The 15802-nt window shown below is 40.9% G+C and overlaps 1 protein-coding gene across 8 annotated transcripts in view; it reads left to right on the top strand.

Annotated features, from left to right (window-relative positions):
- The window catches only part of PPP1R21 (protein phosphatase 1 regulatory subunit 21), a 71694-nt gene that overhangs the window by 38935 nt on the left and 16957 nt on the right, over positions 1-15802 (top strand). For 7 of the 8 annotated variants that reach the window (XR_014083050.1, XR_014083051.1, XM_081593744.1 and 4 more), the window contains exons 13-15: positions 8476-8568; positions 12508-12635; positions 15628-15780. Coding sequence is in view for 6 of the 8 variants with exons in the window: in XM_081593744.1 (XP_081449870.1) it covers positions 8476-8568; positions 12508-12635; positions 15628-15780 (374 nt within the window). In the remaining 2 variants the exon portion in view is untranslated. Of the gene's footprint in view, positions 1-8453; positions 8569-12507; positions 12636-15627; positions 15781-15802 lie in introns of all 8 variants that reach the window. The other variant, XM_081593745.1, reaches the window with a different exon arrangement.

Raw genomic sequence — 15802 nt, 5'->3', positions numbered from 1 at the left:
GTCTCAGTACCATTTATTGAAAAGACTGTTTCTTCCATATTGAATGGTCTTGGCACCCTTGTTAAAAATTGGTTGATCATCATTGTCTGTTTACCCTATATCTCCAATGAACCTACCAATTTCCTCCTCATTACCTTCAGCACAGGTGCCATTATTTTTGAGGGTACCTTTAGGCTTGAACTTCTCCATAGTCTGTTGTGAATAAAGTCAATTCCTTTGGGAAGAGATTCAGAGTTTTCTGTTTAAATAACTGTTTCTCCCTTGGGTTAAATCTCTGAGCCATAGTTCTGTGCTGGGGGTGAGGACAATGATGTACTTCTCTTAGAGTGACATCCCTGTATGTATAGCTGAGTACTCCATGGAGAGGGTAGCAGCCCCCCATCGCCTCTACTTGCCTCTTTCAGCGTGGAACTCCTGTTACTGAGCTGGGGCCAGGGTGTTCATGGACACAGATTCTCAGCATCCCACAAGTCAGGGCTGGGTGAAAGAAGAGAACCCCCACCCCTGAGTCATACTTAACTAGAATTTAGCCTCAGCAACAGGGAGCTGAGAGCAGGATAAGGAATGCGGCTCTCTACTGAATTAGGGGTGAGGGAGTCTGGTGTTCTTTGCTGCACTCTCTGGACTGGGGTTTCTAGCTCACTGACTGGGCCAGTGGGGAGGGAGTGGGTTCTGGTTCAGATTGTTGCTGTTGTCACTTAATAGATACAGATTTTCCTGAGTAACTGTTTCTTCATTAGCTAGATGCTCTTAGGATAATTTCCAGAGTTTTCAGTTCAGTTCAGTTGCTCAGTCGTGTCCGACTCTCTGCGACCCCATGAATTGCAGCATGCCAGGCCTCTCTGTCCATCACCAACTCCCGGAGTCCACCCAAACCCATGTCCATCGAGTCGGCTATGCCATCCAACCATCTCATCCTCTGTCGTCCCCTTCTCCTTCCGCCCCCAATCCGACCCAGCATTAGGGTCTTTTCCAACGAGTCAACCCTTCGCATGAGGTGGCCAAAGTATTGGAGTTTCAGCTTCAACATCAGTCCTTCCAATGAACACCCAGGATTGATCTCTTTTAGGATGGACTGATTGGATCTCCTTGCAGTCCAAGGGACTGTCAAGAGTCTTCTCCAACACCACAGTTCAAAAGCATCAATTCTTCAGCGCTCAGCTTTCTTCACAGTCCAACTCTCACATCCATACATGACCACTGGAAAAACCATAGCCTTGACTAGACGGACTTTTGTTGGCAAAGTAATGTCTCTGCTTTTAAATATGCTATCTAGGTTGGCCATAACCTTCCTTCCAAGGAGTAAGCGTCTTTTAATTTCATGGCTGCAATCACCATCAGCAGTGATTTTGTAGCCCAAAAAAATAAAGTCTGACACTGTTTCCACTCTTTCCCCATCTATTTCCCATGAAGTGATGGGACCAGATGCCATGATCTTATTTTTCTGAACGTTGAGCTTTAAGCCAACTTTTTCACTCTCCTCCTTCACCTTCATCAAGAGGCTCTTTAGTTCTTCTTCACTTTCTGCCATAAGGGTGGTGTCATCCGCATATCTGAGGGTATTGATATTTCTCCCGGCAATCTTGATTCCAGCTTGTGTTTCTTCCAGCCCAGCGTTTCTCATGATGTACTCTGCATATAAGTTAAATAAGCAGGGTGACAATATACAGCCTTGACGTACTCCTTTTCCTATTTGGAACCAGTCTGTTGTTCCATGTCCAGTTCTAACTGTTGCTTCCTGACCTGTATACAGGTTTCTCAAGAGGCTGGTCAGGTGGTCTGGTATTCCCATCTCTTTCAGAATTTTCCACAGTTTATTGTGATCCACACAGTCAAAGGCTTTGGCATAGTCAATAAAGCAGAAATAGATGTTTTTCTGGAACTCTCTTGCTTTTTCGATGATCCAGCGGATATTGGCAATTTGATCTCTGGTTCCTCTGCCTTTTCTAAAACCAGCTTGAACATCTGGAAGTTCACGGTCCAGAGTTTTAAGTGGTTGTTTTTAAATAATTTTCATCAGTTGGGCTGGAGAGTGGATATGTGGAGCTTGCTTATGCTGTCATGCTGGAATTAGAATTATGATGTTTGAATAATAGTGTTTTTAGTGATGTTCAGCAAACAGTAATATGTAGGGAAAAGAACAAAATGAGAAATGTGTTCTGTAGTAGCAGGTGAAATTCACAAAGACTTTTCATTTCATAGAAAATCATGAAAGACATAATCTGCCTAGCAATTTAATTTTGATTCTTAACCATTACTAACTGTGGACATGGGGGACGCAAATCCGTTTCAGTTCAGTTCAGTTGCTCAGTTGTGTCGGAGGCTTTGTGACTCCATGGACTACAGCACGCCACGCCTTCCTGTCCATCATCAATTCCTGGAGCTTCCTCAAACTCATGTCCATTGAGTCGCTGATGCCATGCAACCATCTCGCTCTCTCGTCCCCTTCTCCGCCCGCCTTCAATCTTTCCCAGCATCAGGGTCTTTTCAAATGAGTCAGTTCTTCACATCAGGTGGCCAGAGTATTGGAGTTTCAGCTTCAGCATCAGTACTTCCAATGAATATTCAGGACAGATTTCCTTTAGGATGGACTGGTTGGATCCCCTTGCTGTCCCAGGAACTCTCAAGAGTCTTCTCCAACACCACAGTTCAAAAATATCAATTCTTTGGTATTCAGCTTTCTTTATAGTCCAACTCTCACATCTGTACATGACTACTGGAAAAACTAAAGCTTTCACTAGACGGATCTTTGTTGGCAAAGTAATGTCTCTGCTTTCCAATATGCAGTCTAGGTTGGTCATAACTTTTCTTCCAAGGAGCAAGCATCTTTTAATTTCATGGCTGCAGTCAGAATCTGCAGTGATTTTCGAGTCCCCAAAATAAAGTGTCACTGTTTCCACTGTTTCCCCATCTATTTCCCATGAAGTGATGGGACCAGATGCCATGATCTTCGTTTTCTGAATGTTGAGTTTTAAGCCAACTTCACTTTCGTCTTTCACTTTCCTCAAGAGGCTCTTTAATTCTTCTTCACTTTCTGCCATAAGGGTGGTGTCATCTGCATATCTGAGGTTATTGGTATTTCTCCCGGCAGTTTTGATTCCAACTCGTGCTTTATCCAGTCCAGTATTTCTCATGATGTACTCTGCATAGAAGTTAAATAAGCAGGGTGACAATATGCAGCCTTGATGTACTCCTTTCCCGATTTGAAACTAGTCTGTTGTTCCATGTCCAGTTCTAACCGTTGCTTCTTGACCTGCATACAGATTTCTCAAGAGGCAGGTCAGGTGGTCTGGTATTCCCATCTCTTTCAGAATTTTCCACAGTTTGTCGTGATCCACACAGTCAAAGGCTTTGGTGTAGTCAATAAAGCAGAAGTAGATGTTTTTCTGGAACTCTCTTGCTTTTTCTGTGATCCAACAGATGTTGGCAATTTGATCTCTGGTTCCTCTGCCTTTTCTACATCCCTGGAAGTTCACGGTTCATGTACTGTTGAAGCCTGGCTTGGAGGATATTGAGCATTACTTTGCTAGTGTGTGAGATGAGTGCAGTTGTGCACTCATAGTTTGAGCATTCTTTGGCATTGCCTTTCTCTGGGATTGGAATGAAAACTGACCTTTTCCAGTCCTGTGGCCACTACTCAGTTTTCCAAATTTGCTGGCATATTGAGTGCAGCACTTTTACAGCATCATCTTTTAGGATTTGAAATAGCTCAATTAGAATTCCATTATCTCCACTAGCTTTGCCCACTTGACTTTGCATTCCAGGATGTCTGGCTCTAGGTGAGTGATCAAACTAGAAGATGTTTTTTGTACAGTTCTTCTGTGTATTCTTGCCACCTCTTCTTAACATCTGCTTCTGTTAGGTCCATACCATTTCTTTCCTTTATTATGCCCATCTTTGCATGAAATGTTCCCTTGGTATCTCTAATTTTCTTGAAGAGATCTCTCGTCTTTCCCATTGTATTGTTTTCCTCTTTGCATTGATCAGTGAAGAAGGCTTTCTTATCTCTCCTAGCTGTTCTTTGGAACTTTGTATTCAAATGGGTATATCTTTTCTTTTCTCCTTTGCATTTGGCTTCCCTTCTTTTTACAGCTCTTTGAAAGGCCTCCTCAGACAACCATTTTGCCTTTTTGCATTTCTTTTTCTTGGGGATGGTCTTGATCACTCCCTCCAGCACAGTGTCATGAACCTCCGTCCATAGTTCTGCAGGCACTCTTATCAGATCTAATCCCTTGAATCTATTTGTCACTTCCACTGTATAATCGTAAGTGATTTGATTTAGGTCTTACCTAAATGGTCTGGTGATTTTCCCTACTTTCTTCAATTGAAGTCTGAATTTGGCAATAGGAGTTCATGATCTGCGCCACAGTCATCTCTTGGTCTTGTTTTTGGTGACTGTATAGAGCTTCTCCATTTTTGGCTGCAAAGAATATAATCAATCTGATTTTGGTATTGACCATCTGGTAATGTCCATGTGTAGAGCCTTCTCTTGTGTCATTGGAAGAGGGTTTTTGCTGTGACCAGTGCATTCTCTTGACAAAACTCTATTAGCCTTTGCTCTGCTTCATTCTGTACTCCAAGGCCAAATTTGCCATTTACTCCAAGTATTTCTTCACTCTTACTTTTGAATTCCAGTCCCCTGTAATGAAAAGGAGATCTTTTTTGGATGTTAGTTCTAGAAAGTCTTTTTGGTCTTCATAGAACTGTTCAACTTCAGGTTCTTCACCATTACTGGTAGGGATGTAAACTTGGATTACAGTGATATTGAATGGTTTGCCTTGGAAACAAACAGATCATTCTGTCGTTTTTTAGATTGCATCCAAGAACTGCATTTCAGACTCTTTTGTTGACTGTGATGGCTACTCGATTTTTTTTCTAAGGGATTCTTGCCTACAGTAGTGGATATAATGGTCATCTGAGTTAAATTCATCCATTCCAGTCTATTTTAGTTCACTGATTCCTAAAATGTTGCCATTCACTCTTGCCATCTCCTGTTTGACCACTTCCAATTTGCCTTGATTCATGGACCTAACATTCTAGATTCCTATGCAATATTGCTCTTTACAGCATTGGACTTTGCTTCTATCACCAGTCACATCCACAAGTGGGTGTTGCTTTGGCTCTGTCTCTTCATTCTTTCTGGAGTTACGTCTCCACTGATCTCCAGTAACATGTTGGGCACCAAGTGACCTGGGGAGTTCATCTTTCAGTGTCCTATCTTTTTGCCTTTCCATACTGTTTATGGGGTTCTCTAGGCAAGAATACTGAAGTGGTTTGCCATTCCCTTCTCCAGTGAACCACATTTTGTCAGAACTCTCCACCATGACCTGTCCATCTTGGGTGGCCCTATATGGCATGGCTCATAGTTTCACTGATTTAGACAAAACTGTGGACCATGTGATCAGATTGGTTAGTTTTCTGTGATTGTGGTTTTCAGTCTGTCTGCCCTCTGATAGAGAAGGATAAGAGGCTTATGGAAGCTTTCTGATGGGAGAGACTGACTGAGGGGGAAACTGGGTCTTGTTCTGATGGGCAGGGTCATGCTCAGTAAATCTTTAACCCAATTTTCTGTTGATGGGTAGGACTGTATTCCCTCCCTGTTGTATAACCTGAGGCCAAACTATGGTAGAGGTAATGAAGATAATGGTGACCTCCTTCAAAAGGTCCCATGCAGGCACTGCTGCATTCAGTGCCCCTAACCATGCAGCAGGGCACCGCCAACCCACACCTCCGCTGGAGACCCCTGGATACCCCCGGGCAAGTCTGGGTCAGTCTCTTGTGGGGTCACTGCTCCTTTCTCCTGGGTCCTGGTGCACACAAGGTTTTGTTTGTGCCCTCCAAGAGTCTATTTCCCAGTCCTGTGTAAGTTCTGGCAGCTCTATGGAGGGGTTAATGGTGACCTCCTCCAAGAGGACTTATGCTATACCCAAGTCTGCTGCACCCAGAGCCCCTGCCCCTGCGGCAGCCCACTGCTGATCCATATCTCCTCAGGAGACACTCAAACACAGTTCTGTCTCAGTCTCTGTGTGGTCTCTGGGTCCTGGTGCACACAAGGCTTGTTTGAGCCCTCTGAGCATCACTAGCAGGAATGGGGTTTGATTCCACATGCGAACTCGCCCCTCCTACCATCTTGCAGGGGCTTCTCCTTTGCCCTTGGACGTGGGGTATCTTCTCACAGCTGCTCCAGTGCTGTGCGGCCACTGCTCCAGCGCCTACCATCTTGCTGAGGCTTCTCTGACCTTGGACGTGGAGTATCTCATGAGTGAGAGTGAAAAAGTTGGCTTAAAGATCAACATTCAGAAAACTAATATCATGGCATCTGGTCCCATCACTTTATGGCCAGTGGATGGGGAAACAGTGCAAACAGTGACAGACTTTATTTTTGGGGCTCCAAAATAACTGCAGATGGTGACTGCAGCCATGAAATTAAAAGACGTTTACTCCTTGGAAGAAAAGTTATGACCAACCTAGACAGCATATTCAAAAGCAGGGACATTACTTTGCCAACAGAAGTCCGTCTAGTCAAACCTATGGTTTTTCCAGTAATCATGTATGGATGTGAGAGTTGGACTATAAAGAAAGCTGAGCACTGAAGAATTGATGCTTTTGAACTGTGGTGTTGGAGAAGACTCTCGAGAGTCCCTTGGACTGCAAGGAGATCCAACCAGTCCATCCTAAAGGAAATCAGTCCTGAATATTCATTGGAAGGACAGATGCTGAAGCTGAAACTCCAATACTCTAGCCATCTGATGCGAAGAATTGACTCACTGGAAAAGACCCTGAAGCTAGGAAAGATTGAAGGCGGGAGGAGAAGGGCACGACAGAGGAAGAGATGGTTGCATGGAATCACCGACTCAATGGAGATGAGTTTAAGTAAACTCTGGGAGTTGGTGATGGACAGGGAGGCCTGGCATGCTGTGGTCCATGGGGTCGCAAAGGGTTGGACATGACAGTGACTGAACTAAAGGGCAGAGAAGCCCCAGCAAGATGGTAGGAGGGGCAAAATCATGTTTAGATCAAACCCCCTATCTGCCAGAGATGCTCAGAGGGCTCAAACATACCTTGTGTGTACCAGGACCCAGAGACCACAAAGAGACTGAGACAGAACTGTGTTTGAGTGTCTCCTGAGGAGGTACGGGGTCAGCACTGGACTGCTGCAGGGTCAGGGGCTCTGGATGCAGCAGACTTGGGTATGGCATAAGCCTTCTTGGAAGAGGTTGCCATTAACCCCACCATAGAGCTGCCAGAACTTACACAGGACTGGGAAATAGACTCTTGGAGGGCACAAACAAAACCTTGTGTGCACCAGGACCCAGGAGAAAGGAACAGTGACCCCACAAGAGACTGACCCAGACTTGCCCTGGAGAATCCATGAGTCTCTGGTGGAGGCGTGGGTCGGCAGTGGTTGGCGGTGCCTGCTGCAGGTTAGGGGCACTGAGTGTAGCAGTGCCTGCAAGGGACTTTTTGAAGGAGGTCACCATTATCTTTATTACCTCTACCATAGTTTGCCCCCAGGTAAATAACAGGGAGAGAACACAGCCCCACCCATTAACAGAAAATTGAATTATAGGTTTACTGAGCATGGCCCTGCCCATCAGAACAAGACCCAGTTTCCCCCTCAGTCAGTCTCTCCCATCAGGAAGCTTCTATAGCCTCTTATCCTTCTCTATCAGAGGACAGACAGACTGAAAACCACAATCACAGAAAACTAACTGATCTGATCACGTGGTCCACAGTCTTGTCTAAATCAGTGAAACTATGAAACTATGCCATGTAGGGCCACCCAAGACATATGGGTCATGGTGGAGAATTCTGACAAAATGTGGTTCACTGGAGAAGGGAATGGCAAACCACTTCAGTATTCTTGCCTAGAGAACCCCATAAACAGTATGGAAAGGCAAAAAGATAGGACACTGAAAGATGAACTCCCCAGGTCACTTGGTGCCCAACATGTTACTGGAGATCAGTGGAGACGTAACTCCAGAAAGAATGAAGAGACAGAGCCAAAGCAACACCCACTTGTGGATGTGACTGGTGATAGAAGCAAAGTCCAATGCTGTAAAGAGCAATATTGCATAGGAATCTAGAATGTTAGGTCCATGAATCAAGGCAAATTAGAAGTGGTCAAACAGGAAATGGCAAGAGTGAACGTTGCCATTTTAGGAATCAGTGAACTAAAATAGACTGGAATGGATGAATTTACCTCTGATGACCATTATATCTCTGCCCTTGGACGCGAAGTATCTCCTCACAGTCGCTCCAGTGCTGCGCCGCTGCCGCTGCAGATCAGTTTAGGTGTCTGTAATCATCACCATTCTGTCTGAATGTGTCTGCAGGAATTTTGAGAGCCATTTTTTTCAACATGCCACAAGTGGTACTGATTCTCTTCCCAAGGGTGGAGAGAAGATGATGGGCTCAGTTTTTCAGGTGAAGTCTTCTTGGACAATGCTTAGGTCTGTGGTCTTGGTTTCCTAGGTACAGAGCCAGATGGACTCCTTCGGACAAACTACAGTTCTGTGTTAACAAATGTTGGAGCTGCTCTTCATGGATTCCATGATGTCATGAAAGGTGAGACTTGAAAAAGAACATAAATAAGCTTCATCCCTTTTCTGAGATCTGCCTGAATGAGATTTAAACAAATACTGCCAAGGCTAATAAACCCCAGATAAAGGCTCAGTAGCATTTGGCTTAGTTAAAGTACGCAGCTTACTGCCTTCTGCTTTTCCCATCTGCTTCTTTCCTGAAGGTAAACAAAGTACTGATGAGAAACCCTTGTGTGCAGAACTTTAGCCAAAAATACATTATACTGATTTAAGGCAGGTGTATGAATTTTATCAGTTCAGAGATGCTATTCAGAGGCATTTAACAAAATACTGCACTTGTTAGAGCCCAAGCATGAAGAGACTGAGGAAACAAAGGTGTAAAGTTCCTAGAAATACTGTACTGGTTTTCCACCCTCCTGTGCATTTTTATGTTGAGAGTACTCATTATAAATCCTGTTTTGTTCAGGAGAAACTTACAGACTGAAGGTCTGTTTTTAAACTTTGGTCAGTTTTCACTTGCTGTGTGCTCCTAAGAATATGCTTGTTGAAAGGCATTTCATTTGCTTCTTAGCATATGATTCTGAGTCCTGACTTTTTACTCTATATCTCTGCATGGCTTTTGGTTTCTTTCCCCTCTCTCTTTTCCTTTTGGTGGCTATTGGAGTAGGAACAGAAAGAGAGGGCAGGGCATTTATTAAGGACTATTGGAAGTAGGGCTTCCCTTGTAGCTCAGCAGGTAAAAAATCTGCTTGCAATGCAAGAGACCTGGGTTTGATTCCTGGTTTGGGGAGATACCCTGGAAAAGGAAATGGCAACCCACTCCAGTATTTTTGCCTGGAGAATCCCATGGACAGAGGAGCCTGGCAGGGTACAGTCCATGGGGTCGCAAGAGACGGACATGACTTAGTGACTAAACCACCACGTTGGGAAGTAGCCCAGGTACCTAGATTTTTCACTGTGGTGTTTAATGTATGGTTAGTACACAGAAAATACATTTTAAAAAGTTAAGATTTTGTTGGATTGCATGTATAAAATGTGTACATTGGGGCCCCTTCTATAAACTGACACATAACCTGTTACTGGGAATCTATCTTAGTCTCAGTAGTATTACCCCAATACCACCTTAGTCTTGAGAATGGTCCTTTTTAAGGCTTGTCGTCAATTATAAGAAACTGTAGAAGTCACTGTGCTTCTTGAGCTAGCTCTGGTTGCAGAAATCACAGCTTGCATAGACAGATTTGGTAGCAGGTAACTATAATCAGTCCCAACTCTGCAGAACCTAGTCTGGTCCATAGAAAACCTAAGAGACTAGCACTTTTTTCCTGTGCAGCTTTTGATTTGGGGAGCTCAGACTCAACCATAGTCTTCTATTCCAGAATTTTACTTAACCTAGAACTAGGCCATTGAAACCACAAATAGCTCTGTGGCTACAGATTTTTTGGTTTTGTTTCCTAAGTTTTCCTGTGCTAATATTATGGTTTGTTCCTACTAGTATTTTATGTAGAATTTTGATAAAGGAGGGGCTAGAGCCATGGAGGGGAGCTATCCATGGAGAAGGATCTTAAAGCTTTATTTACATTGAAAAATCTTGATTTTATTTATATTTCTATAAATAATAATGTGTTTCTAAGTTTTCTGAAGATGCTTTTGTTCATATGTGGCATTAGATGCCAAGTGGTCCAAATCAAAGGATGCTACTGTTATTATTTGTCAAGAGCTGGTGGAGATTATGGGAGGATCAGAGGCCCCCTAAGCCCTCTTTGTGCCTCTGCTCGTTTCTGTTCTTGAAAGTGTACATAATATAAATTAAAAATATTGGGAAACATGAAGAATGGTTGGCAGGCAGATTATGGGCTCTTGTTGATAGGTTTACAGTTCAAATCTGTCTTCTTACCTAGTTGGAAGAATGTTGTATATCTCTCATGAAAACTCAGAGTCAGCAGTAACTGGCATTAACAGAATAAACTTTGATTTTGAGAGAGCTCTTATTTCAAATCTTTTCCCTTGATGCTTTGCCTTGCATAATTGCTTGGTCCAAGTTGGGAAAAAGGAAGGAAGGAAGGCAAGCAAGCAGGCAGGCTGGTCTTAATATAAAAAGTGAGAGAGAGAGATTTATAAAAATGTGTGTCCTACAAGGAATTAAAATGGGAGTGAATTAATCTTTTAACAAGTGAGAATTGTTTGATCTTTAGTCTCAAGTCTAAAGCAGGTAGACTGATAGAAAACATTAAACAAAAATAAATCTCTAGTCTAGGTCACATGATTTCCTTGTTCTTTTTGAAGTTAAAATTTAACGTCAAGGAACACCCTAAATAATTAAAATATTTAGAGTCAATAAATAAAGAGTAAACAGTTGGATGGGGAGAATCATTATAGTCAAACTATAGTAGCTTTGATCCACTAGAAGCCATGGGAGGGTTCTTAGTATTATACATCTTTTATAAGAATTTTAATTACCTATACAGTCAGCCAAGATTGCCTGCCAACTCAGTTGTATTATAGCATTGTATACAGACAGTAAAATATTGAGTAAAACTTTCTGTGGTGTGTAGAAAGATGATGTCTGCTTTGGGAGCTAGCAAGTTCAGTATACCAAAAATGTCCAGAATTCCAACTGAATTTTTATTCACTTGGCTGTCTTAGGAATTTATAGAAGATAATCATTTATTTTTAAAAATATATTAGACATAATAGTAATGTACCAATTGGTTGGTTTCTTCACTGTGACAGCTGTACCATATTAACATAGGATGTTAACCATAGTGAAAACTGGCCAAGGGTATCTGGAAACTCTGTAAATTTTTTATAAATCTAAGACTATCTTAAAAGCTTTTGTATGTAAAAATTTACATATATTTGTGTATATATATATACAATGTATATAAATAACACAATTTCTTAGCATTAAATTTTAGTAAAAGAAATCTTCATAAAGCAGTGATTTTGCGCTAAAAATATTATGATCATACCACGTTAAATCTCTTATTTCTAAATAGTCTTATTTCCTCTTATTTATCTATAGTCTAAAATCAACTAAATTTCTTGATTCTGAATATATGAAGGTCTTCGTATACATGCCTGCTGTAACAGTTAATTCCATGTCTTGTGATCTATTTTTCACTTTGTTGATAGTGATATTGCTGTTGTAACTAAATTCTAAAAATTCAGAGAAGGCTGTATTGTAAGCTCTTTATTAATTACGAATATAGATGTCCTTCCTCACAAATCAGTGTTGTCTTGCTAATTCTGTTTCCCCCTTATTTCCAGGATGAAATTCTTTTATTTCTCAGAGACCCAGAAAACCCCAAGTTTAGCTGTTTGGCGAGTTTCACCTACTGCTGTTTCTCTCAACATGTTTATGTATAGGCCTCTCTTCTATGCTTTTAGAACCACAGGCCTTTGTTGTAATTTTCTTGGACTGGAGTCAGTAGAATGTGAAGCCAGACACTGCAGTGTTCAATCCTTATTTGGCCGTGCAGACCTTTCTTATTGTTAAAGTGTGTTTTGGCAAACTGGTTAAGATCCAATAAGGATTGTAGGTCACCATGCCTATGTTGGCTGTTCTTTTCCAGCCTCATGGTTTGTTTATATAAGCACAATAAAAATTCTCATTTGTGCCTACTAGCCTGTCAAAACAAAGTTTTTAACTGGTAAATACTGGTCAAGGTCATTTACCCAGCACTAGAATAAGGACTGACTCTCAAATGAAGGAGACCGAGACTCACATGCTCTAGGCTATAATAGTGACCCCAGGATGGTGTTAAGCGACCGTCACTACTCTCTATTCTTTCCAAGTGGACTTGAGACCTAATTGTGATTCAGCCCAGTTATGATATTTGGGACCATTTTTTGTCAGACTTGTTTTGTAAATTTGTAAGCATAGATATGAGAGGTCAACGGATTGGTTAACTGTATCCAACTTGTCTATAGATACTGATGAGTTTTCATTTGATTGGGTTCATAGATATTTCCAAACATTATAGTCAAAAGGCTACAATAGAGCTTGAACTTCCAACAACAACACAGAAGCTCATAACAACTAATGACTGCATCCTGTCATCAGTAGTGGCATTGACAAATGGAGCAGGAAAGGTAAGTTTTCTCTGGTTTATATTGACATTAAATTAAATTTTTAAATGTACTCTTTTTTTTTCTTGAATGACATAGAAAAATTAATCTGTAAAAGGATTTTAGATTATCAAACTTTTTTGTAAAATAAAGTTGTCTCCCTTTTCCTCCTTCCTACCTGATATGTGACACAACACGGAATGCTGTTAAATGTTTGCGATGAGTAAGTGGGTCACTCACTGTTAATGTTTTAATGAGATATTTGCTGACTCAAAGATATCAGGTGGTCTCACTATAGATCCTGGTGTGTATTCAAGGTCTGCTCTACAGAAATTGGGGTATAGAAAAAGATTTATAAGACTTTTATTAATATTTTGTTTTTTCTCCACCAAGGTTTTTGTTTGTACCTCCGTGGTTTTGTACCTTAATTCGTACTTTTAAGGTGACTTCAACACATGTCTTCTCATTGAATTCTTAATATTAGATAATGATCTTTTGGATCATTAAGTACTTAATTATTGTCATAAACTGACCGGAGTGCAGTTTCTTTAAAAATGGTTCTGTGTTGGCTAACTGCTTTCACTAGATGTCATATTCTAATTGGCACGTTAATGTAACTGCAAGTCACTTAGTCGTGTCTGACTCTGCAACCCCATGAACTATATATTGTCCATGGAATTCTCCAGGCCACAATACTAGAGTGGGGTAGCCTTTCCCTTCTCCAGGGTATCTTCCCAACCCAGGGATTGAACCCGGGTCTCCCGCATTGCAGGTGGGTTCTTACCAGCTGAGCCATAAGGGAAGCCCAATAATACTGGCGTGAGTAGCCTATCCCTTCTCCAGCGGATCTTCCCAATCCAGGAATCATATTGGGGTCTCCTGCATTGCAGGCGGTTTCTTTACCAACTGAGCTATCAGGGAAGACACGTTCATGTGTCTGTCATCAAAGCCTTTAGTGACTTAAGATTTCTCTGAGAACTACCCATACATATAAAACTGAAAGGGCTGTATTTAGGACTATCTTAGCCCATTTATTTCAACAGATCCAACACAATTTCTCAAGAAAATGCTAATCTCTATCTGTGTTATATACCATTGTTTTTCTGACAGGTTTACCTTAGTAGGAGGGAGCATACTTTTTTTGAGTGGTTTAAGTTAATCAGAAATGATCATAGATTATGTTAGATATTCAGTGTTATCTTTCCCAAAGTCAGACTGGTCTTCGTGACTTGTTTAGGGGTGTAGTTAAAGGGTGTTATCATGAGATTCTGTCAACTCACATCAGTGCCTACAGGACTCCTTAACCAGATTATCCCCACTGCCGCCTCCTCTGCTTTTATCTACAAGCATCCTGGAAACTTTCTGATGATGATTTTAACTTTGATTCAATTAAGGAAAATTCTGAAAAAAAGAGAATATTGACATTTTACAGGAGTCTTTGCATTTGTCACTTTTTAATGAGAGCTCTGGAATATTCCTGTATAATTCATAGTTTATTTTAGATTTGCTTTGCCTGAAACCTTAACAGTTGTCTCAAGGAAAGGTTTTGATCTTCACTCAGCAATTTTTATTAAAATGGTTTTTAACTAAAATAATTATCTGAACTAACTGTTAGTTGGTGGCAGCTAAATACTTAGCTAATGTGATTTGATTAAACTAAATTTTATCATTTGTAATTTTTAAAAAACCCACTAGGAAGGTATAACATATGCATATTAAAGAACACATGGGAAATACAGAAATATTAGAGAGGAAAGAAAGTAAACTTTACCATATACTGCTGCTGCTAAGTCGCTTCAGTCATGTCCGACTCTGTGCGACCCCATAGACGGTAGCCCACCAGGCTCCGCCATCCCTGGGATTCTCCAGGCAAGAACACTGAAGTGGGTTGCAATTTCCTTCTCCAGTGCATGAAAGGGAAAAGTGAAAGTGAAGTCGCTCAGTCGTGTCCGACTCATAGCGACCCCGTTGGCTGTAGCCTACGAGGCTCCTCCGTCCATGGGATTTTCCAGGCAAGAGTACTGGAGTGGGGTGCCATTGCCTTCTCCGTACCATATACTACCATGACCTAAATGCAAATTCTAGGTATGTCTCGTCTATGTCATGTACATGGAATATACAACTCAAGATTTTTAGAGTTTTGATTTTTCTAAATACTACCTAACATAGAATTTCATTTGGCACAGTAAAATTTTAATGAAAAAGATAACCTTTTAGACCATTAGTGAGTGCTTACTTTTTGAGCAGTGTTTGCCGAGGTAAAATACTTTTGTTTCATAAGTCACTTTTGCTTATTTATTGAAATTGAATACTCTTGAATGTATCCAAGGCTTTAATTTTTCTGGCTAATAACTTTCTTAGACATTTTAATTTATATCACCATTTAGTATAGATTGTAGATTCAAAATCATGGCTCAGAAAAAATACGGTCATGGATCTTTGTTGTTATAAACGAATGTTAAATCTATAAATGACAAGGGTCTACTGAATTTTCAGTCATTTTCTTTCCTATTTTATTTGTAATGCACAGATTGAGATTTACAGAATTAAATTTAAGTAGAAATTATATATTCAAGATGCTTGTGTCATATCTTGTGTTGGAATATGAAACAGTCAAAGTTAAGATGCAAATGGAGTGTATAAACCCAAACATACATATTTTGAGCACAGGCGCAGATTTGGTGAGGTAAACAGCTCATAAACATTGTCTACAGAATAAATCAGAATCAGCCTTGGTTTTCAGGAACAGTAGAATTTGTCTAGATTAAGACATGTCACCAGTCTGGACTGAAAATTTAAACTGATGTTGTGTTTATTATAAGTCATTGCCTAAGTATTCTCTTCAAATAGGTAAATGTGGGCTTTTGAGCATGTGTTGAACTTTGAGTTCCATTCTCAGCAACGTATAAGGTGACCTAAATGTTTTATCCTTAACTTTGCTCTGAAAACTGTTAGATATATATTTTAAATATATTATTGGAAAACAAAATCGATCTTCTTGTCACACTTGGTTTAGATTGCATCTTTCTTCAGCAACAACGTGGACTGCTTCATTGCTTCCCTGAGCTATGGGCCCAAGACAGGGAGTGGATTCATCAGTCCTCTTTCAGCTGAATGCATGCTGCAGTATAAGAAAAAAGCTGCTGCATATATGAAGGCTTTGAGAAAGGTTTGTGAGCTCCTGTTAACAT

Source organism: Giraffa tippelskirchi, chromosome 4 (assembly GCF_054371585.1).
Source record: "Giraffa tippelskirchi isolate mGirTip1 chromosome 4, T2T-mGirTip1v1.2.pri, whole genome shotgun sequence".
NCBI classification, from domain to species: Eukaryota; Metazoa; Chordata; class Mammalia; order Artiodactyla; family Giraffidae; genus Giraffa; species Giraffa tippelskirchi.
The sequence above is the reverse complement of the archived record's forward strand: the minus strand, read 5'-3'. Positions and strand labels throughout refer to the sequence as shown.